Below are 25,024 nucleotides of genomic sequence, written 5' to 3'. Positions count from 1 at the left end.
TTAATGAATAAATCAACTGTCCTATAACTGAAAGGTACTTTTTTGGGCCTTTCAGAAGATCTTAAATAAGCCACAATAACATTAGGAAAACGACTTCATCTTTTTCCCCGTGTAATGCAGATCAGAACAAGTATATTTTGCTTTCTCTTAGGGAGTAATCTCTAAATCTATAAATTTCTACTAATGCAAATGGAACATATATTTCTAACAAATACATATGAGTTCTTTACACTTTCATTTAACATAGTCAAATTAATTTATTTTAACAGAATATTCGAATCTGAAAGTTTAATTGAACTTGAGATGTTCCAAAAGGATGGGACTATTTCTAGATATAACATAGTAAAATTTGAAGGACATAAGTAAAACTGAGGACACTGAAATGTCTTCAAATGTTGGCACTAGAACATCTAGAACATAGAAAATTCACATGCCAGGGGCGCCTGGGTGGCTCAGTCCGTTAAGCATCCGACTTCAGCTCAGGCCATAATCTCACGGTTTGTGAGTCTGAGCCCCGCGTCGGGCTCTGTGCTGACAGCTCGGAGCCTGGAGCCTGCTTCGGATTCTGTGTCTCCCTCTCTCTGCCCCTCCCACACCTGCACTCTCTGTCTCTCAAAAAATAAACATTAAAAAAAAATTTTTTTTTAAAAAGAAAGAAAATTCATATGCCAAACACATTACCAAAAAATTGTAACACTACCAGTTTAGTGGTCATTAAGAAAAATATCTACCAGAGATAGTGTCTCACCTGGAGACTCTTGATTATAACTATGGCTTAACCTTTTCTACCAGTAATACATGAATCCTTCACATTATTAGAGAACACAAAACAATTCTCAAAATGCATTATTATTTTATACATTGTATCTAAAAAAAAAGTAGGTAATGGACTATCTTTCCTAATAAAGGACTTAGAGATGAGCTTTAGTCCTTCTAACTAGGTACATAGTTGAGGATCTTAGACATTCTGTATTCTAACAGGAAAACTGTGGCTTATTTTTACGACAGCATTTCAGGTAAATGAACTCACACCAATGCCATGGCTAATGATGTGTGTAGGACAATGTTTATGGATGTGCCCCCACCCGTGTCAGATGATGCCCAGGCAATATTTACAGAGAGCTAGACGACTGACTGGAGACGTGGATGGTAGCTACCGTGTCATCAGAGTAAATTACAACTCCTATTCATTCTTCCGGTGTTGACAGGAAAATAAAGAAAACATGTTCTCCCGTAGGCTTTCACTATCTTCTGAAAGCTGAATCTCACCTAAGTTTCCACAAACCTCTATAGAGGCAAAGGACATATTTTAAACCACAAATACAATCTGTGTATAATCTGGAAGACTTCAGCAATAAATTAACCAGAACTTTTCAGTTTACTACAAAATAGTACTACACTATTTATAGATCTATACAGGAAATCTAGGTTAAAATTAGTGAAAAGGAAAACCCAAATTCCATTTTTTCACATCAATCAAAAACTACACGAAACCTAGGAGGGAGCAGGGAGGCAAACCAAAATGGCATTTCCTTCGTGGTTATTATTATTCATAAATTATGGCTCACGTGTGCTTGCTCTAATTTTTATTCTTAATTTAGGAAAGTTCATTAAAATTTTATGTCTGTTAGTAAAGTGAAAAGTAGCAATCATTTTTATTCTTTGAAGAAAATTTCCAAAACAAAATTTCCCAGATGGAGATGACTCACGCTCCTAAATTACACTGAATTATACCTAACGATATAAGTTATCCGTACACAAAATAAACAGCTCTGAAATGCGTGTAATAACTACAAATTTATTCACTTTAGACTTTAATCATTTGTTGATTTAAATCTGTAAAGCCAGGAACTGTTTTCAGACTCTCTTATGCGGAGAGGGAAAACTATCCGGCACGCTCTTACTAATAACGTACACTGGAAATCACTTGTGGGAAAACAGAGAGCACATTATCTTGGCTTACACACGAACACTGGCCCGAAATAACACTGGGATTCTCATCACTTACCTTAGCAGTGGTTTTCTTTATAGGTGCGTGTTGAAATATCTTCATCTGGAGTCGGACAGGTGATTTCCTTCACAGCAGGGACCTTGCCAACTTGCCCATATAATTCTTTTGATAAGCTGCTAGGAGATCAGGGTGACCTAGCCTTGCCCTGCAGCTTCCCTCTTAGACGGATAGTCTAGGTCTAGGAGCTGACTGAGAGTAGAAAAAACAACATTCCCCTTCAATACACTGTTGAAGTGGGGGGCTGACAATTTGCACACCTAGTTTATCATGTGCCACAGGATGCTGTCATTGAAAGTTTAGACAATTATTCCAATGGAATGAAGGATTTCAAGGTCACAGGAAAGAATCCTACCTTGTTCTCAGACCTCATCCAAAACCACCTGCCAAATGAATCACAGAAACCTCTTTTTCTTAAAACACTTAGTCAAAATATACATTTTGGGTCTTGAGAGCTAGGACTGTTTAGTTAAAACAAGGCAAAACTTCAGAATTTTCCACTGGGAAGAAACATCCAGGGAAATATTATTATCTCTTGCCCTCCAAATGCAGTTATACCATTCAAAAACTCTTACAATCAATAATTAAGCTACGGAATAGTGTAAAATTTAAAAAGCAAAGACTTTACCTTTTCAAGTGTTTTCCCTTCCAACTGCATCAATCTCATCTCAGAATAATTTCAAGCATTATTTAAAGCAAAGTGTGAAGAGTAAGTAAATACAGTGTTTTTTTCATTGAAAGAAGCTTTAGGAAAATTCATAGGATCAAAACCAGACTCTAAACACTTTATAGGAAACAGGACAGGTACATCACATAAAAGCGAGCGTCCAAGTATTTCAACGGTAATTTCTTCTCCTAAATCCAACTTTTCCCCGTGCCATTTCTCACGGATGTTAAAAATACAGAACTGATGAATAGCCCTGATGACTATTTTCAAGCACTTCTGTTACCACCATTTGAATGCATGTCATGATTGAAATCAGTTCACAACCTGTAGTAATTGCTATAAAGCTACCATCGGAGCAGTATTAGTGTATCAGAAATATTCAAATATCTGAGAAATATTTTGAAGTAATGTTGAATATACATTTATAGATCGCAAAACTACTTCAAGTGTGCCATAATTCTCTTAAAGAGGAAGCAGGACTATTCTAGTGGTAAAGTCGACAGGACATAGAAGCATTTTTCCAAGGCAAATCAAAGCACATGCAACACAAACCTATACTTAAAAATCAAATTAGGCCACTAGACATTGCCATAAGCCAATTACATCTTTGAAACATAAGAGTATACTATCTGCACTTAACTAAAACTCATACCTCAACTGCATTGCCTCGCTCACTCATCTCTGCCCCCAAAAGTAACTCACACCATAGGTGAGTTTCATCAGTGAACAGGGTAAGTATGCTTTGTAATAAAAATGCTACCGTGCATTTAACCATGTTAACAGCCCTCCTTAATCCTAATCAAAGGGAAATAAATGACGAAAATATAAGCGCTGCTTCAACTTTTGTACCTGGGGCTAAATTGCTCGACTGTCATTCATGGGTAGCTTCCTGCTGGAACAAATATTGGGATAGATCACTGTTTACATCATCATAGCTAATTCAGAAGTAAATAAAAAGATGGACATAGCCGAGGTCACAGCCTGTCCAGTCTTCAGTTTTCCCACTTGGGCAACGTGGACACCAAAATGGCCTCTAGCACTGTGGATTAAGCACGTGGAATGTACGTGGTACTTAATGAACAGACAATACATATTAGGTGTTATTATTTTTTATTATCTCATTACTGTTTTCAGTACTCATATCATGACTCATGTATATAACAAACTGTATAGAAACTATAGTCTTCTGTTCAAACGGAATGAAAATCTTCAAATAAATCAAACAATGCTGCACTCATTTGACTACTGATGTTAGACTATTCCCAGAATTAGCTAAAGTATCGTTGAAAGGGAGGGGAGACAGGATCGAGCGATGTATTCCTAGGAAATGGCACACTCCAAAGCATGCATTCTAGGGAGCTGAGTCAACTACATGCGCATGTATATATTACATAAATACATAATATTGCTATAAAAAAGTGTATACCAATTACCAACTCATTTGCAAAGCATTTACAGGATAAAGGTTTACAATTCAGGCTACTTTAACTGAATTATTCCTCCAAGCAACTACCACCGGAGAGATTACTTTGCTTACTGCTCAAGCACAAATACTGATTATAACTTGACCTTCTCCAAACTTCTTCCCTCATGAAAGCCAGACACCTAAGGGCCTTTAAGACCTAGGCCCAAAGACTTGTCTAGATCAGAGTGGACTAAAATAAAGGCGTTCTGAAGAGAGTGTGTGAAGATACAACAAGGGTCAGCAAACAGGCCAAATCCACCCTGCTGCTTGCTTTTGTAAAGCAAGTGTCCCTACAACACCTCATGCCCACTCCCTTTCAAAGTGTCTAAGACTGCTTCTGCATTATGGCAGGGTTGAGCAGTTGCCAAAGGGACCATTTAGGCCAGGAAGCCCAAAGTAGTTACTACTTGGTCCTTGACTAGAGAAGTCTGCCAATGTTTTAGAGGACCCTAGGAATCAAATGTCATGTTTATAAGGGAATTTCAACGAATCTGGAAATACCAACGTAGAGCAAAAGGATAAACCATACAAGAGAGCTCCCCCTCCTGCCCATCTCCAAATACAGTCAATTCAGAGTAGCCTCTCCAAATTATTTTGTTTGCTGATATAGGAGTAAGGCATGGAAAGAAAATTTTAAAATGCAAACATTACAATAAAGACACTTTTTTCTACAAGAAGAAATACTACTTTCAAGACTCAGGAACCCAGCTTGCTTTATAAAATAAACACAAAAACACACACTTACATTTCTTAAAAGGTCACCTTACATTATTTATTTTAAGGTTGAGTAGTTTATGGATTTTTTTTCCCTACCTACTGTATTTGGAGTTATGATCTCCAATTGATACATGTAAGAAAATTTAAAAATGCAGTTTAAATCTTAAGTGACATAACAGTTTTGAAAAAGCAACTGATTAAAAAAGATCCAACCCTCCCCACCCCCCAAAAAAAGATCCAAACCAATAGGATAAGCAAGGAAGGAAGAGTATTACGTTTCAGCTACCTATTCTGTGTTACACATAATCAAAAATAATCTGGTACTAAGGAATACATAAAGAGCAATTAATTTTCCAGAGTTACTTTCTATTTTATTAATTAAAACATGTATCTTGATGACCTGTTTACAATATAATGTGACTGCTTAGAAATGGGATTTTTAAAATCACTTTGCACAGCAACTTTTTCAAATTCCAAAAATTAATATAAATAGAAATATCATCCACAAACACCAAAAAAATTGCAAAGAAATTATCAAAACACAAGACAGAAAGAACACTATTATATCTTTATAGTTTGTCACCAAAACCAAATAATATAAAAGGACCAAAACAGGAGCCCAATGAGAACTCATCGACTTTGATATCTCAGCTTCCAACCACTCACCACTTTACACAAACGGAAACGTTTTCCCAGTACCTAGTGCTCTTTGGATGTAAGATACTTCTATATAGAGATCTGAAATATTTAAATAATACTTCAGAACACTACCTGAAAACCAAAATAGATAATATTTCCAGAACTAATTTTTTAGACTAGTTTATTAATGTACGAATCTGCTTTAAAAAGTTGCAATGCTTCAAAAACAACTGTTATAAAGTCTGACTATTTTAACTAAAATAGCAAGACCATTAAAAATTATAAACATTTAGAGAAATCATATCACTATATTGTATAATTCATCATTTTATAAATAACAAATCTATATCACAGAGTAACAACAAATTCAAGAAATACAAGGAAATTTTAATCGTTTTATAATTATATGAAAACAATTTTAGAAAAAAAATTTTAATTGAGACACTTAAATATATAGTCTTCGAACTTCTCTGTTACGGATTATTTGATATTTAAATTACATCAACATAGAAATGCTTTAAATAATAACATATTTTATTGTTTCCCAGGCCTAGTTGTCAGCACTAAACTTGAGCTCCATAGATACCTGTATAGAGATGCTTCAGGGATTCAAGGTTCATCCTTGAGTGCATTCTGCTGGAAATGGATTACTATCTAGTAATACTAGACTTCATGGCAGAACTTAAACACTGGCTTTTACTAATAGTATTTCTGTATTTTCTAAGTTCAAAGGTATTCAAAAGGTCCTTTTGTGTATACTGTTTCAACAACAAAACACATAAAATAGGAATCCAATAAATGCAACAAAATTCTATAGTTTTAATAAACAATATAAAAAATATTCCTGTCCACATCTTAAGCATTTAACATGTTACAAATAAGCAGACAGAAATGATAAGACACAAAAGGATGGTAAAACTGAATCCCAATTTCCTATAAAATGACTTCGGCTAAAAACTATTTTTTTTTTCTGTCAAACAATATGTTATTCTTGGAAACAGAATATGAACCAACACGGTAAGCACTTGAAAAATGATTCCAATGTGATTTAAATTTTCACTATTTATGAAGACAAGCATAAATAAGACAAAGGATGGTGTTCCCCAAATTGATGCAGAAAATTCAAATGGCTTGCTCAAATACATGGAATTAACTATAGGACAAAATAAAACCTGAACACGTTCCAGTTCACTCGAGCCTGCCCGCCTGAGGTCTCTCATAACCCGATTACAACCACAGCCAGACAGAAGACTCCCCTTCACTGAGGATTTGCAGCAGCGTATCCGTTTTCTATTCGTCAACCAATCAAGTGCCACTTGCCAGAGGACAGATACACACTGGCAAAGGCAAGGGGAGAAAAAGCAAAGAGCAGGGGGACGGAGAGGAGGGGCAGAGAAGGGGAGGAAAAAGGAAAAAACACTCCGGCAGACGTTCCCAGGGCCTTCTCCGCTTCCTTCATGCACTGTCCCGGGGCTGAAACTCTCTTAGAAAAAAGCCCTCAGCCCTGACTCAGACTCCCAAGTTTCTCACCTCCGTGGTCGTGGCCAGGGTCTAGAGATGAGTGGGGAAGGCCCACTCCCGACAAGCAGAGTTAGAACTCTGGCTTTGTACTAAAACTTTGCAAGAGAAGGTGACCTTGTTCTAAGCTGGTGTTCTAAGCTTTTTAAGGCTTTCTTGGAAAATATGACTAGTTGGAAGATATGCCATCACGTTTTACACAATTTCGCAGAGTTCGTGCACTTCAGCATAAGACACCCTTGCCCCGTAGCGCTATCATTGCTGAATTTTAGGAACACTGCACACTGAGAAGACTCCCCTGCCAGGCGAAGGACCAAAGTCTGCACTTTCTAAGGGCAAGTCCGAGTTCAAAACAATGTTTTACAAAGCAATGGCTTCAACACAACCTTATCACAAAATAGATCAATATATTTCTATGATAATTAACTCTAGTTATATTACAAGGTAGTTGAGTGTTTTTAAGATAGTCCCTCGGGGGCACCTGGGTGGCGCTCAGTCGGCTAAGTGTCCGACTTCGGCTCGGGTCATGATCTCGTGCTTCGTGATTTAGAGCCTTGCATGGGGCTCTGTGTTGACAGCTCAGAGCCTGGAGCCTGCTTCGGATTCTGTGTCTCCCTCTCTCTCTGCCCCTCCACCACTAGTGCTCTGTCTCTCTCTGTCTCTCAAAAATCAACAAATGTAAAAAAAAAAAAAAAAAAAAAAAAAAAAAAAAAAAGTCCTTTGTATGCTAACAGGTATCACCCTATGTTAAAGAGGGCAGAACTCTTAAATTACCGCTCCGAAGGTATAAAATCAGTTCCAGAACAGTATTTTCTAACGCCAGAAAAGGTGCTTGTATGATTTTGAATGAATGGAACGTAACCCTACCGCCATTACTATCCCTGTATCCGTCAGTGACGGATACAGGGATAGTAATGATTACAAAAGTTACTTTGCATTCATGTATAATTTACAGTCACACAGCACAAAAATTATCGCGTGATTTCTCTAACTTAATTTTCTCAGTCATTTTATACCACACTGATTTCTGGTACATTCGGTGGAGCAATTCAGGATCGATGAACAGCACTGAGGAACAGACATGTCTATTTAGCTGCTTATCAACTGCTTTCAAATCAAAACTATAGATGTGAATACTTACTTGTCAAAGCTGTCACTATTTTTGATGAAGCTCTCCAGTTTTTCCTTGGCATATTCCACCACATCTGAATGAAGCTCAATCCCGTGATTTATTCCAAAAGGACCTGCAATTGTAGCAGCAGCAGCATTTTTATAAAATATATATATTTATAAATACACACACATATATGCATAGTAATATGTCTTTACAGAGTTCTTTTAACTTCTGCTCACTTTTCTACCACAGGGGCATTTAAAAGGCTTGAATATGTGAATGTCTGCTAGCCAGATTTAAAAAGCTGAATCGAAAATCTGTTTCCATGGCTTTGAAAGAAAGAAAAGAAAAAAGAAAAAGAAAGGAAGAAAGAAAAAAGAAAGAAAAAGGAAGGAAGGAAGGAAGGAAGGAAGGAAAGAAAGAAAAACAAAGACTAAGTTATAGAGAGTTCTCTCGAGAGCAGCCCATCTGTCAGGACAATGTTGACTAAGAAATAATCATATTCTTATCTAAAGTTTTGAGTTCTTCACCATTACATTTTCATTTATCACTTGTTAAAAACTGGGTAATTCTAAAGTGCCTGACACCAGGGGCTAACGTGGCTATTCTATAAATGTCTCACACATCCCACTATATGCTAAGTTCCTACACTCTATGCCTTCCGGAGCTCCCCACGTCTAGCAGAATGTGGCCACCGGACGGCAGGACCGCACAGCCGGTTTTACTCTTCTGTTCGGTGTCTCACACTTCACTTAGCATTTCTTTCTACCCACAGCCAGGGAGGAGTGACATTCTAGGAATGAAGAAAAGGAGAGCTTTCTGAGCCCCAGGAGATGGTACTGGGAGGGCGCCCTGGGACAGTCACAAAATACCGGCAACCGAATTCTCATCTCCCAAAGCTACTGGGTGCATTACCGCCTGCCCCGTGACACACAGGACGGTAACACACAATCTCATCTGGGTAGGCTACGTGCTTTTGAACTTCCAAAACTGAGCCAGAGTTTTCTACTCTATACTTTAGTTATATTTTTATTTTGAAATTGGTCTTCTAGGAAAAAAATACGTGTATGTATCTTCCCTATCTTATACGTACTTCTTTTTTGTATCTTGTATCTTAGGAACTAATTAACTGGATATACCCCCTACTGAATGTCATTAAAATACAATACATAGTGGAGTTCTACTGACCTCTAAGATTTTTTAAACAAAAAAAATCAGTCATCAATTATCATGTTTGAATGTTCAGAGGGCACCTGAAAAAAAATGATGTATGATCTACAAACTACCTAAACTAGAAAAATTAAACCAAAATGTTTGGATACTATCTTCAAGCCAAAATCAGATAATGCTTTAACCTACTGTATTTCTATCATATTCCATTTAATATGATTTAAAAAAAACGGTTATACTTGAAAAATGTATTCAGATACGGGTAAAAAGGTACATGATCCATCAAAACACAACGGGTAGAATTAACTCCCTTTGCGGTGCTTTCATACTTTTAAAGTAAGTTATGCTGATTGATGCAATCTTAAATGTTCTGTTTTTGTCTCCTTACAGTCAAACAGTTGGGTCGTCTGAAAACTGGAACATCCTTTCTGGTATCATTTTAGACCTCTTGTAATTCCTGATTATTATCATAAACAAAAATAACCTGTCTTCAAAAATAAAAGCGGCAAAAAAAAACAAAAAAACAAAAAACTCAGAGAACACATGGGGACATCTCTTTTTTATATTGAATCTGAATACTTTAATAACTTGAATTTCCATAAGGAAACAAAGAATGCTAGGAAACACTGAATAAAGTTTTCCTCACTAAAAAAACTCAACTCATAATTACTTAACATTATGCACATATTGAGGAAAATACTGTTCTAGGAGATAAATTCCTAGGTGATCCATTTAATGTAAAACAAAGACTTCCATATTTTCATTATTCATTAAGAATCTAGCTATAGTAATCAACTATTCTTATGAGACCAGACCAAACCCGGGCTACATGGATAAGAAATCAATGGAAAACATCCATATTGCTAGAATCTGAAGTTTCCTTTAAGACCAAGTGCATAAGCTACATAATAAAGGTGTCATGTAAAGAATCTGGAAATCAAGCCTTCTATTCAGTATTTCACACTGCTTTCTTAAGAGAGGGAGTCTGACCTTGAGTTCTATTTCAAAGGGACTACACAGGTGGTTCATCACTTAAAAGTCTCTTTTTTCTTTCCTTGCTTTCTGCTTATTGTCTAAAACCAAAGTGGCAACTTTTGGAAATAAGGTTAAAGTTCAGTTAGAACATTTCTTAAGGACGTTTTTCACATAACTTGTTTTTCACATTACCTGGGTATAAAAACAATTTCATTAATATATAAAGGGTTTGACCATACCGTAAACAGACGTGCAGAATATATTATGTATTAACTTCTAGTGCAAATACACCATTTATGATTTTTTAATGAACGAAATGTAAGTAACATGGAAACATATCCTTATCACTATTAAGCTGTATAATTAACATATTAAAAATAATAAATTTAAGAGAATTCATTAATAAAAGACAGAACTTAAATAGCAATGTTGCCAATACCTCATTTATTTAGAATGTAAAATACAACTGGAACATTTTAAATATATGATAAAAATGTAGTGTGATGCTGTTTATTACAACTCATATTTGACACAGGCATTAAATAGAACAGAAAATAAAACCTAGAAAACTAAGAACACAAACACAGCTACTTCCAAGGAAAGGGCCTCAGAGACCTAGGGTGGGAAGGAGACATGTCCGTCATTACACCCTTTGGTCTAAAGTGTCCAGACTATACCCATACATATAACTTTTTATCAGAAAATAATGGGCTAGTCAAAGAGATCACCAAAAAATAGTCTTCAGATTTTCAAATTAATAAAAGAATTCTAACAGAAAGGTACAAGGGAAAAAATGAAACAGTATCCAAAAGAAGTGTCAACACTTTCTAGCACCATCTAAGAGATAAAGTATAAATGTAACTTTGTATTCAGTAGTTACCAATTCTATTCTGTATTTGCCAATGTGAAAGCGTTTTTCTGTAAATGCTAACGGTTTCATTTTTTTGTATTACATATTAAAAAAATAAAAGTACTAACAGTTGACCATTATCTCTAAGAGCTAAACATTGAAGAAAAAATAGAAATATACACAGAAATCAAAGTTTAATTAAGACAAATAGCGATTAGGAAAACCTAGGGGCTCCTGGGTGGCTCAGTCGGTTGAGTGTCCGACTTGGGCTCAGGTCATGATCTCATGGTTTGTGAGTTCGAGCCCTGCATCGGGCTCTGTGCTGATAGCTCTGAGCCTGGAGCCCGCTTCGGAGTCTGTGTCTCCCTCTCTCTCTGCTCCTCCCCCGCTCACACTCTTTCTCTCCCTCAAAAATAAATGAACATTTTAAAAAAATTAAAAAAAAAATTAAACTGTAAATGCTTGGTTCCCACCCCAGACAGACCAAGGGACTCTCTCAGGGTGTGGCCTAGGCCCTACAGATAACCTTAAACACAGTCCAGGCTGAGCACACTAGCCACATCCTCCTGATTTTTAAAATCTCTTTGGACTATCCAAATCTCTATTCTCATTGGTAAAGTGTTACCAATAAAAGCATGTTGGATAAAACTAAGTATTTACCACAAGAGGGAGCAGGTGAATCAGGTACTTGAGTTCTATGAAACCAGTATAGTTTCTCAATAACAACTGAAATATATAATGTAAAAACATCTTTTAATAAGTTCCAATGATATTTTATTACTAATTTTAGTTGTATAAAATAAAGCATTAGGGGAAGATTTATAAGCAACTTTGTAAGAATTCAGAGACAGTAACAGGTAAGAGAACAGGTTTCATTCTCTCTGTAAACATCTTGGGGTATAGCAAAGAGACATAAATAGTGCAAAGGTACATAAAGGAAAGGGAAGTAAAAGGAATCCGCAAAAGATTAAGTAATCGTTAACTAGATAAAAAAAGAAATTGATCTCACATATTGCCACTTAAGATTACAATTTCTTATGGTTTTCCCGTACATTTTTGTACAAAAAGAGCACGTTAAAGAAAAACAGGGTCAAATGTTTACTGAGTCCTGCCACATTCACATAACCATTCTGAAGCTAGCTGGATCTACCTAAGACTAGACTAGACTTGGTTCTCTGCTCTGTAGGTTTAGGAAAGGCTTCATGAAGCAAATCTTGAAAATTTTCCAGAAAGTTCCAGCTCCAGTCCCTCGAGCTCCTCTCGGCTGACGGTGGATTTCTAAGTGCTATTTTTCTTTATTACACTTGAATTTTAGATGTATGTTTACACAAAATCTGAACATGTTGGCTTAAACAGTTACAGAAAATAGATCCGAGCCCTTAAGTAAACTACATGTCCAAAAGCAGACGTCCCAATCAGATCATTTACATGTTTCCACCCAGCAGGCTAAGAATACACACAATTCTAGTATGTTCACAGCAACTTAGGACTATCTCACACATCTACGGTGGAACATTCAAATAGAGATTAGGTTTCGACCAGAGTAAATTCAATCAACTGAGAATAAAACATGCTCACCTACAAAAAACAGTTTTAAAAGTTAATTTAAACAGTTTCACACTTGATCTAAATTCTTTTTGATGTAATCATTTCCCCTGGAAGCGATTTTCAGCAGCTCTTTCACTGCACTGCATATTTGTGAAATACCTGAAGATACACTGGGGCCAGCATGGTGACCAATTCACACAACAAACAGTGAACTAAATGAAGAATGGGCCGGTGAAACTGACAACAATGCTTCTACTGCTAGTTCAGAAATGAGAAGCACAACTTCAAGTGTACAGGGTGGGTCTCGTTTTCTGCTGGATCCTCAGCAGCCACCACAGTGTTGAATATAACAAATACCTTTGAAGGAATAAAAAAGTACAAAAATGTACCTACGCTCCCAAACTTAAAAGGCTCACAACTCGGACGGAAGCAAATGATGTACACAAATCCTAAAATGTGTATTTTTCATGTCTTAATTTAAATATCAAGTATACTGGCAAAAGGCTTAATTAAGTATACGGCAAATCTATTTTATCTGTTACCACCGCAGAACGAGGCACTCCAAGGAAGACTGAGGGAAGGACATTCCATTCAAAAGAAGTCTGTTAACGTTAGCTATGATGGGAATCTTCTAAAATGCAATACATACTTTCCTTCATGTACCGAAGGAGATTATGACTTCAAGTCAGCTATTATCTGTATAATCATGTGAGTATCATGCAAAAGTAGAGGTGTCCCCAACTCCATGAAGTTATTCTTGAAGTGGGGACCCACCAACTAGACAAAATGGAGAGAAATGGAAAACCTTTTCGAGTATACCTTTCGATTCGCTGGACATTTTTTAACCCTACCAGTATGTTACCCATTCCACAAAAACTGATGAAAGAGCGAAGAGAGTCTGATGTCCAGGTTTCCACCTGGAAGAATTTGGGGTAGAAAATAAAAAGCTACCTCTCACCAGAATGAGCAACAACAGGAAGAAGAAAACGTGAACTGTTTGCCTCGTGTGGGACCGAGTAAGAGACGGTGACCCGAGCCGGAAACAGGCCACACTTCCGGAATCTTGTGCACACCCAAGAGATGTGCCCTAAGCACCATGTATTTAGCATCCGGTGTGTTGGCCCAGCCCGGAAGATCAAGAGTGTCCCCAGTTCAGGAGACGGGCCAGGCCTTGGTGCTAGAAACCGGTGAATCCTCTGTATATGGATGTTACCCGAAGACAGAAGAAAAGATCCACCCTTCACCCTTCGCTATCCAAAGCCAAATCAGCTTCCCTAACAGGACGGAAAAGTGTTCACAAAGGCAGTGGAAAGAGACTTGAAATCCAGGGAAAGAATCTTTGAATGCCAAAGGTGTGGGAGGGTGGCTGAGCCGACCCCTGCAGAAGCCACACTCCAAGAGAATGTTAAGACAGGTTCTAGAAGGGATCAGGAACTCCAGCAGGCCAAGTAGCCCTGCTGACTCGAGCCGATCTCTGGCTCTCATCTACGTGCTCAGTCCAACCGACCGAGTCCGCTCAGGGAAAACTGTACGAGGAGAGGAAGGGAATAGGCACCAGCTCCTACCCTGTGAGGTCTTCACAAGTTACTTTACACATAAAGAGACAAATTCGGAAAGCTTAAGTAATCTTCCGAAACACAGGGTTGACACTCCTAACTTACGGTAGTTTATGTTCTATAAAGTTCAGCAAACACTGAATTACCAAGTGCCGAACCACTCTAGTAGGGGAGACACGTACACACGCACACATACCTCAAACACATAATAATCTTAAAACCTAAAAACTCAACCTGCTTGTTCGCTTTATTTTACAAAAGCGAAAACGAGCTTCCGAACTATTAAGAGATGTTTGCCCGAGAGCATCCCAGGAGGGGCCAAACACGGGCTCCAGAACCAGAGGAGCTGCTTGTGCTGCACCGTCCCCTTCTGTCTTCATCTGCTAGGCTCCTCTAAAAGCCAGCTGTGACAAGAAGGCACAGCTGTCCCCCGTCCACCCCAGCAAGGAACATGCAGAGTGACCCAAAGTGTTCACGCCTCTGCTCTTGTGCACAAATGACCTCAAAAGCCACCAAGTACTGATCTGAGAGTTACAAATAAATTTTAAGTAGCAAATTCACAAATAATAGGGAGCAACTAACTGTAAAACAAAGACAATCTGAGTTGGGGAGAGTTGATCCTGAAGATAAATACAAACTCAAGATATGCAAGAACAACCTAAGATTTTCCACACCAAGGGGACTGCCTTAGCACTCTGAAGAACAGTATGAGGAAATATAACCAGAAATTACTATGAAAACTTTGTAAAATTTCTAAAATCTGTAGTTTCCTAATATTTGATGTTTGTATTACTATTTGTTGCCCTATAATAATTAGCAGTAATATTCCATAAACACAAAATCACCTGGGTATTGATTTTTAGAGGGAGTAAAAATGAAAGAGATGGTTGAGATTCGTAATGACTTCCACTCCACAACCATAAGTGAAAACAGGGAAGAGCCCTAAAATATAGACTAGTGACGGCAGCTCAAGACAGGGTATGTGGGCAGAAGATGCACAGAAGCCTAACTGGGACAAAGAAGGAACAGTTCAAACAGCGATGAGTTTTACTGAATTCAGAAAATATGAGTAGCCTAAATGAAATAAATGGTTCTTTTCAAAACAGATTTGCTCAGAGCCCAAAATAAAGCACATGCCAAGAGCCTTTGTAACTCCTAAAAAGAAAAAAAAAGAAAAAAAAAGAAAAAGAAAAAGAAAAAACCAATCCTCACACAAAAATGGCGGGGGGATGGGGTGGATAGAGGAATAACTGAGGTTTGGTTTAATACAAAATATATTCTAAAGCAAACACTGAGAACCTGCAGAATGTGTTTTGTCTTATCAAAAAGAATGGGGGGCGGGGGCTGAAGACCACTCTGGATTTCCCTGATTCATCTCTGGCTTAAAGTGAGCCAAAATAGATTCCTAAAAGAGGGGCTTAAAAGAGCATGAAAAAAATATTTGAAGACCGTATTTCTGATAAAGCATTTGTATCCAAACTGTGTAAAGAACACTTAGACATCAATAAGAACACCCAACAGCTTAATTAAAAAATGGGGAAAAGATTTGAAGACATTTAACTAAAAACATGGGTACGACTAAAAAAACACAGGAATAGATTCTCCTCCACATCATTTGTCACTACAGAAGTACAAGTTAAAACCACAGTGAGATACTAGTTTATACCCACTATGATACTATTACAAAAAGAAAACAAAACACCACACAAGCATCAGTGAGGAAGTGAAGAAACCAGAACCTCGTACATTGTGGGAATAGAAAATGGTGCAGCCACTTTTCTAGAAAACACTTTGACAATTTCCTTAAATGTTAAACAAATTTACCATAGAGCCCAGCAATTCCACTTCTAGGAATCCACTCAAGAGAAATGAAAACGGATGCCCAAAGATCTGCACCATGTGAATGTTCATGACCGCATCAATCCTAATAGCTAAAAAGTGGTAACCCAAATGTCCATTAAGTGGTGAATGGACAAATGTGGTATGCCCATGTAATAACGTATTATTCAACCATAAAAGAGGAATGAGGTACTAATACATGCTACAGCCTTGAAAACATAAGGACAAGTGAAAAAAAACATACACAAAAGACCATATGTTGTATAATTCTACCTATATGAAATGTACAGAAAAGACAATCTATAGAAACAATGTAGACGAATGGTTGCCAGGGGCTGGGGTGGGGACAGGAAGTGGATTCAACTGGGAATGGGGGATGTTTGGGGGTGATAGAAGTATTCTCAAATTGGACTATGATACTGTTTGCATAACTGCAAATTTACTAAAACTCACTGTACACTTAAAATGGGGTAATGTAAATCATACCTCATTAAAGAGAGAAGGGGGCTAAAATGAAAGCTAATACTGGAGCATCTCAAGTCAAAGCAATCTCACGGCAGTTGAAGGAGGACCATTCAATGTCCTCTGGTAAACAGAAAAAGAGTACAGAGACGTGACAGCAACACGTAGCCTAACTCATCAGCAACTGGGCGATACAGTGTGGGCAGGAAGTTGCCTGTAAAGCACATAAGCTGGCCAACTGTTTTACCTTTAAGAAGTAGTACTGTAAGCTGAGGTAGTGGCAAACACAGCATTGGAATGATTCTGGCCGTTTCTGCAGTCATTTCTATTAACTCAGGAACTAGGCGAGGAAAACATTAAGTTGGATGAACCCCGATATTTTAAGTTTCGTAAGAAAGCTATAGCTTTTACATCGTGGGTTATGTAAGAAAATTGGAGGGAATACGTAAGCAAAGAGGATCGGAATGGAGAACCACCCCCACCTGAATTAGAAAGATCATAGGATCGATTTGCCTTCATAGATCTGATAGTTATAACTCAACTCTGGGAAACTGAGGACTTGGGAGCCCTTTTCTTGCACCCTGCTTTTCAGTGGGATTCCATAGGTATGAAAAAGACAGCACTGAGAGGAGGAATCAGTACTTGATTCTTTGTGTCAGTCTTTAGTTCTCAGAAGACTTCAGGAAAAGCCAGAGGAATAAGAATTTATCTTTAATGTGAAATAAGTTGTCTAAATGAGGCACATTAGGAGCCGGAGTGATCCGTTCTCCACGTCTGGAGCAAAAACACATTCCATTTACGAACAACTGCTTCAGCCACGAGAAATTTGCTGATATTAAGAAAACCTAACTTCCTCTCACTGAACAAAAGCTCTCGCCAGACTGTAGCCTACGTGCTACAGGTGTGTTTCTGGAGTGGCGGTGGAAATTCCTCAACGAGCGTTTTTCTCATCTGTATTTACCAAGCCACAGGCACCGCACTCTCCGGGCGCCAGCCAGGACTCCTCCAGATCAAGCTCGGTGTGTCCTCGGAGGAGAACCACTGCCTATGGTGAGCACCTGTCACCCTCATCTTGTGACCGGGAGAGAAGCATGGCTCAGAGCCGTGATGTTAGCTACTTAATAAGGACAGAGCTTCTGGTAATAAGGTCACTATGAAGCAACAGACCCAAATCCGACTCGCCATGCTCGGGTTAATGACAGGGCACGTAGAAGCGACTTTCTTTAGTTCCATTGTCCTGGCTTAAAGCACTCACAAAGCAAACCAAAAACGGAGAGGCAGGGGTAAAAAGATTAGGCTTCCTCAGAAGCTAGACCAATCCAAGATTTATTAGCTATAATCATTGTTTTACAGACTCTGCTTTCTGCCTTTCCTTCTTTAGAGTGCTTTTATCTTCGTCACCAAAGGACTACTCCACATCAAAACACGAAGAACTTTATCTTGGCCTTGACTCTGTCAGACACAGATAAATCCTGGCATAATGTCCAGTAACCATCGTCATACATGTAACTAAAGACCATGACACCCTGGAGCCTTGTAACAGGAGGAAAACATCTAGTGCACCGTGGATCACTTACACGGGGGTCTGTTTCTCCACGCTGCCCTCTGGTATGGAGGTAGGCATTCAAGACACAATAAAGCTTGAGATCAGCCTACAGATGCATCTATCTGGCCACAGGAAATGAATCTCCTGGAGAGGAGACTGAGTAGAGTTCAAGAGGGCAATCTCACTGCTAGCAAGGTTGCTAACTAGTTATGACCTGCCTTCCCCCCAGCCCTTGCGCTACGACTGACCTCCGTCAGCAGGAGCCAGCTGACAGGGCTAGAGAAGTGGAAGAGAGGGTAACAGGTGCTCTGAAACTGGCCAGACAGGCTGTGAGGCCTAGACTCCAGCCTAAAGCTGCCAGAGCTGGCCAAAAAATGCACTGTTTCAAAAAGGTCGGGGTCCCCAACCTGCTGAGAAAGTCCTGTCTCAGGAAGGGCAGGAATACCAATTTTAAATGTAAGCTGCTAAACTTCTTTGTTGGTAAAAATTAATAATTTGCCACCATTTTTTAACATACCATCCCGTATCAAAAACATACTCATCGGTTGTGGGATAAAACAGAATGTTTTATTTATTAGATTGTATCATGTATCACGAACTGACTCAGTTGTTTTTTTATGAGCTGGATTGCAGGTTCCAGGACTAGGAGAGAAAGTAAGGAGCCAGTCAGTGTGTAAGAAAGGAGAATTTCAGGCCTGAAAATGCCTTGAAAGTCATTTAATATGGAACTACATAATTGGCTGCCCAAACTAGGGCAGTTCAGGAAAGAAAAGGACATTATAAATACTGATGCAAGGACAACAGGGATAAACCAGGACTGTCCCACACCCTGAGACACAGACTCCCCCTATGAGAGTATACTCATTTCTCTATTCAAAATCCTTCAATGGTTCCCCATCACTTCAGAATGAATTTTAAATCACCGTCTCATCACTACAACTTGAGCACATGCCTCAACGATAGCATGTATCACACTGGATGAAAACTGCTGATTTTCTCAAGTCTCTCCACTCTCATCAGTCTGTGAACTCCAGGGCAAGAGTCTACGTGACGGGCCTTGGTGTTCTACCTCAATGTTTGTCACGTAGCAGCACTTGGTAAAAATAATGGCTGTTTCCATCAACATCATGTCTCAGAGCATATTTTCCTCCATCCATGCTTTTTCAACCCACATTCTGTCTTTCCCAGGTGTCACTTCACAGCCATGTGACTTGAGGCAAGTCAGTCAACCTCTCTGTGCCTCAGTTTACTCACCTTTATACGCAGGATCCTAATGGTACGTACATCACAGGATGATTAGGATCATTAAATGAGGTACTCTACGTAAAGTGCTTTCACCACCACCCAGCCAGCTTCCCAAAGGCAGAGATCTGTTCCTTTGGATCACTGCTATATACTTACACCACGAACAACGCCTGACGGAACAGACAGCATGTCCTCCGCAAGCTTACTGACACGTACTTTCTTTCTCCAATCCCTTCCTTGGCCTCACCAGTGCCATGTATATACTCTACACCCCCTCTACACCCACTCCCGTGTCTCTATCAGAAACCTGGCACCCTTCCCTTTAAAATGGGACACAGAGGACCAAGAAACTCTACGCCAGCCGCCAATCACAGCCCTTCACCTGAAATAGATTACACGAGACTCCTGAGCTCTCTGCCTACCGGCTGTCCAATATTGAACAGACGATGACCGGGGGCTGAAAAACACTTCCGAGGACTTCTTCAGTCTAGGATGAAATGCACATGCTGCCTCTCAGGGTCAGGGCTGAGACGAAGAAAAGACTGCTACCGCTTTGTGTTTCCACACTCAAGTAAGGAGGAGAACTACTCTATTGAGTATATACAGTCAAAGGTATACAAATTTACAAACCCTGGAAATCATAAACAGTTATACAAACTCAGCTTACTTTTTAAAATAAAATTTCACAAAAATAAAATTACCTAAAATTAAGCCCACCATTGTACTTAAATATCCGGTTCCACTTCCCAGGTTAAGAAAAGACAATCCTGGTTGAAGTTTCAACGCTTCCATAACTTCAGAATAAATGCAAGGTGCTGACAAGTGTATGTTGCCATGCTTCCAGGCTAAGTCTTTGTACGCATTGTCTCGGTAGCCTTCCAAATAGTAATCTCCGCGATCAATCGCTCTGAAGGCTTGCTCCACTCTTTCAGTGCGGATATACTGAGCTTCTTTTAAGTTATCAATTAAGTCATCATTATCTTCCCCAGCACTCACAGCTCCTCCCATGATAGTATTCAAATCAAATCATAAATTTTAAAATGTAATAAAATTAGCAGAAATGGCTTCCAATAATGGAGTGTGGTTTGTTTTCCCTTTAATATTGCACTTGATTTCCAAAAATAAATTAATCCTGAAAGGGAAGAATAAAAATAAACAGGTTTAAATTAATGCTCAAAGGAAAAGTAATTCCAGTTTAGTAAATATATAATAGTCATCATAACTACCATTTTTCAAGGATATATTTTGTTCCAGACATAGGGTTAAGTTCCTCAAGATTATTATTTACTCTTATAACAACCACAAAAGGTAGCTTAAGTTCGATCTCTTCTGTACCTGTGGCAAATCTTGGACACCGAAGAGTTAAGTCACCTCATACTGAAAGGCCAAATATGGTAGCCATTAGTCACAGGTGGCTATTTAGACCTAAATTAAGTAAAATTAAATACAATGTAAAAATCAGTCAGGCACCCCAGCCACACTTCAAGTGCTTAACAGCTACGTGTGGCCAGTAGCTGCCACACTGAACAGAGCTGTTCTAGAAAGCGACAATTCTGGGACACAGTTCCAGGTCTTTCCGACTCCAGAAACCATGCTCTTAAGCATTAAGGCAGGCAGCCTTCGGAGTATGGTGAGTCTAGTTTAACATGCATGAATTACTTCACTGACTTAAAACTTCCTAAACTTAAAAATCCACTACCACCTAAATGCTAAAAATCTTCAGTGCACCACATAAATTCAAAATGTTAACACAAAGCAACATAATTACCCAAACACTGAATACAAAAACAAAACAAAACAAACCCACTTTAAAACAAACTCCCACACGTTTAAAATACACACACCCACACACAAACATATGTGTGTTAAAGTGTTTTATTTGGTAAACCCTGTGGTGATAAATAAGGAGACCACAATTTTATTAAAAACTTTAATAGCATAAGCACCAGAACATGTTACACACAGGTACAATAAACTTCAACTAAAAATTGCAGCATCTTCAAATGAAAACATAAGTGCAACTTGATAAACTAAGAATTTTAACACATCATCATGATACACAATTTAATCTTTGATTCAACTACGGTTAATAAATGAATTTCACGTAACAACTAATTTCTGAATTAATAAGTCATGGGAGGGAAAGTGAGAAATGAAATGCCCGTAGCCAAAAACAAGAGTTTTGACAGCCAACCCTGGCAGGGCTGTACCCTCGCTCTTGACTTTTATTTTTTATTTATTTATTTTTTTAACGTTTATTTATTTTTGAGACAAAGAGAGACAGAGCATGAACAGGGGAGGGGCAGAGAGAGAGGGAGACACAGAATTGGAAGCAGGCTCCAGGCTCTGAGCCATCAGCCCAGAGCCCGACGCGGGGCTCGAACTCACGGACCGTGAGATCGTGACCTGAGCTGAAGTCGGATGCTTAACCGACTGAGCCACCCAGGCGCCCCTTGACTTTTGAGTACAAGAGCAACTGAGGCCTCGAGCTTCCTCAGGGTTCTCAGACTTCTGTGACTGAACTGTCCCAATAGTCCAGGGACAGCTTCCTCACCAGGCCCTGTCCCCACTGTCTGTGTCCTCTTTTGTCTTTTCCTGTGATCTCCTTAAACTTTCTGAGCAGAGGAAATACTGTGAACTCATGTCACACTATTTAACTTATGGAAACTCACCTCGACAAGTGAGTTGGCTGGCTCCAATGCCCCCACAACCCCAAAGAGAAGTAACTGGAAAAACACATGGGCTTACAGCACCATCCTCAATGAGTAGACTTCGCAGCACACGGAGACGTCAACGTGCTCTTCCTTCCACAGTCTTAGTTTGGGCACCCCTTTCTAACCCAAGCATCTTAACTCGCTGAGCAAAATTCTAGCATTTAGAGATTTGTTTCGTTTTGTTTTTCACGACACGGCCTCTAGGCGTAGGCTGACTTTTCACCTGGTACTCAGAGTGAATGCCTTCCCGGGATGGAAGAAAAAGTGGCTACGCTGAACTGGAAGCAGCTCATCAGTCCCAGCGTGGCACCTATCACAGGACTTTATGAAGCCTAATTGTGACTCTGAAGACATTTGATGGCTCTCCTCGAAGTGCTGTATCTTACTAGTTTGAAAAACTATTCCCCTTCCGTTTGCTTCCAGGGCTAAGGAGTGACCCAATCCTTCTCAGGTCCTTCTGGACTCTAACCTGTCCCAACTTATCACAGCAAACAAACAAATGTTGACTTCACTACACAGAAGTGCTCACTCGTGGTGAGAAAGGCAGGAGGAAGAATCAAACCAGTAAGAACTGTTCCCATTTGCTGACAGACCCTGTACCGTACTCAGTGTTTTCGTTAAAACACATGGTCTCGTTAAAAGCTACGCTAAGCCTGTGAGGAAGGCGATCCCTTGCCCACTTTCAAGTAGAAACAATCTGTAAAGGCCTGGCTGGGATACTACAATGCATGTGACTGCTGCTACAGGAGCCCAAAGCAAAGTGGATCCAGGAACCCAGGAGAGCTTTCTCAAGAAGGCACAGACTGGGTAACACAGTTAAAGGACTAAGGGAATCAAAGGCTGAGGAAATGGCTGGTATTAAAGCGACAGAGTAGATGACCCTTTTAAGAAACTACACGCAGCTGGGTACTTTCGATCACCTTAAGACCTTTATCCCGTCGGCCAGTGATTTTTTTTTTTTTAAGCCTGGATCCTTTTGAGAATCCGATCATACTTTGGTCCTTCTCATTGACAAATGAATGAAGGAAAAGTTTTACGCAGCTTCAGAAGGAGTCTGAGTTCCTACAAACCCATGAGCTGAATCTAATTTAAGAACATCTACTTGATGCAGCAGAGTCAGCCGCAGGTATTAACAAGGAAGGGAGATTAAAAGGGCAGGAGAATTACACTTCCATTTCAGAGAGTGCAGTGTAATCTGTGTTTCTGATCTACTGCAACAGACCGGAGAGCAGGTACTTGGAAAGTTGGGAAACACATCACCTTGTCAAGAAGGAGCAGCGCAAGACCTGAACCAGACTTCCAGGACACTCTGGTCTGATGGGAAAGAAACACTTCTGAACACAAAGCTGTAGGGTATCCAGGAGGGAGGTGATCAGGAAAGGTTTTCTGGAATAAGAGGAGCAATCACCGCAATGCATCATGTTTCCTTAAACAAGATGTAAGGTAAGGATGTGCGGGTAACAGTCATGGTGGTCTGCATGTTCATGCTGTGAAGTGACAGCAAGGTACAAGCTTATGCACATGACAGAGACACCTTAGCAACTTACGAAAACTTTCAGCAAAAAGCTGAAGTTACAGAGGACCTGCTTCTAAGGTAGATGCTGTCACAGTTACTTCAAGTGGTCTGGGGAAGCTATGAATGCAGATGAAAAAAAATGATAAGACACTGTCCCTGAATTAAAACAACATATGAATTAAGGCTATATCCAGGTTCAGATTTTAAAATTCTGATGAAAATATACATATGAAAATAAATAAAATGATATCCATAAGCAAACTGTCTTCTAGGGCCTAAATTTCAAAACGAAGATGAACCCTGGGGTTTAAGGCTGTGAAAGACTGAAGGACTGTGATGCCCTTCTTGTGATGCTAGAAATCTTATGAGGATTGCTATTATCTTTGTCCGTCTTTGTCAGTAACCTGGTTATACAGCTGCACAGGTTTTCAGTGGTATGCCCTAAGGCTATTTCTCCCACATGTCCCGCTGTTATGTGAAACATTAGTAGGTGTTTTCACATGTTATAGAAAAACCCAGTACTTGACCTCAGGCCCTTGAAGGATCTTAGGAAATGTGAGGGACCACAGATCAGTCTGGAGAAGAGCTGGCATGCAAAACTGTGAAATGGGATAAGCAGAGCCGTGCAAGGACGTTACGGAGCACTCAGCCCAGACGCGGGGACGCAATAAAAGGACAGGAAAGTTTTCCTGAAGGTGGAAGACCGGGTAAGCAAGAAGGCAGAAGGAAGGAAAAGTATTCAAAACATGTGGAAAAGACAAGGAGACAAGAGGCCATGCGCCTGCCCCTGGTAAGGCCCTACAAATAATAGCTCAGAGCTGAAGCGCAGGAATAGAAGCAGTGCTTGGTGAGGCAAGAACGACTCAGAGACATGAAAAAGGAAGCTTGCAGGCCACACACACACACACACACACACACGCACAGCGCTTGGACTTCCTCCCGCAGACAATGGAGCCAGCAAAGGCTTTTGAGATGAGAGACATATTGTATGACTAATTTTAAAACAAGATGTAAAGTAAAAACCAAAACTGTAAAAGAAAGAGAACATAATTACAATTCGTTATTTGGTCTGGGGAAGACAATGTTTATACAGTCGGAATAGTGAAAACACAGTGGCTGATTTAATGTGAGTAGTCGCTGGGGCGCCTGGGTGGCTCAGTCCGTTAAGCATCCGACTTTAGCTCAGGTCATGATCTCTCGGTTCCTGAGTTCAAGCCCCACGTCGGGCTCTGTGCTGGCAGCTCGGAGCCTGGAGCCTGCCTCAGATTCTGTGTCTCCCCCTCTGGCCCTCTCCTGCTCACTCCCTCTCTCTCAATAATGAATAAAAACATTACAAAAAAACATTTAACGTGAATAGTCATTTAAGCACACTAGGAAGGATGAGAGGGACGAGGTGAAGAGATAAAGAGGGATATGGGAGCTAACACCTTATCTGTGATTCCGGAAACTAAACGCTGTCTAAATATTTAAGAAGA

At 39.5% G+C, this 25,024-nt stretch overlaps 1 protein-coding gene across 2 annotated transcripts in view; it reads right to left on the bottom strand.

The window, feature by feature from the left end:
• Window positions 1–25,024, bottom strand: part of PCMTD1 (protein-L-isoaspartate (D-aspartate) O-methyltransferase domain containing 1) — a 67,653-nt gene that overhangs the window by 15,892 nt on the left and 26,737 nt on the right. Inside the window, exons 2-3 of one of the 2 annotated variants that reach the window (XM_049633714.1) lie at window positions 20,021–20,451; window positions 8,156–8,258 (exon numbers count right to left, since the gene is read on the bottom strand). In XM_049633714.1, coding sequence (XP_049489671.1) covers window positions 8,156–8,258; window positions 20,021–20,327 — 410 coding nt within the window. In that variant the 5' untranslated portion in view covers window positions 20,328–20,451. Of the gene's footprint in view, window positions 1–2,008; window positions 2,185–8,155; window positions 8,259–20,020; window positions 20,452–25,024 lie in introns of those variants that run through there. The other variant, XM_049633715.1, reaches the window with a different exon arrangement.

Source organism: Panthera uncia, chromosome F2, assembly GCF_023721935.1.
Source record: "Panthera uncia isolate 11264 chromosome F2, Puncia_PCG_1.0, whole genome shotgun sequence".
NCBI lineage: Eukaryota > Metazoa > Chordata > Mammalia > Carnivora > Felidae > Panthera > Panthera uncia.
The sequence above is the reverse complement of the archived record's forward strand: the minus strand, read 5'-3'. Positions and strand labels throughout refer to the sequence as shown.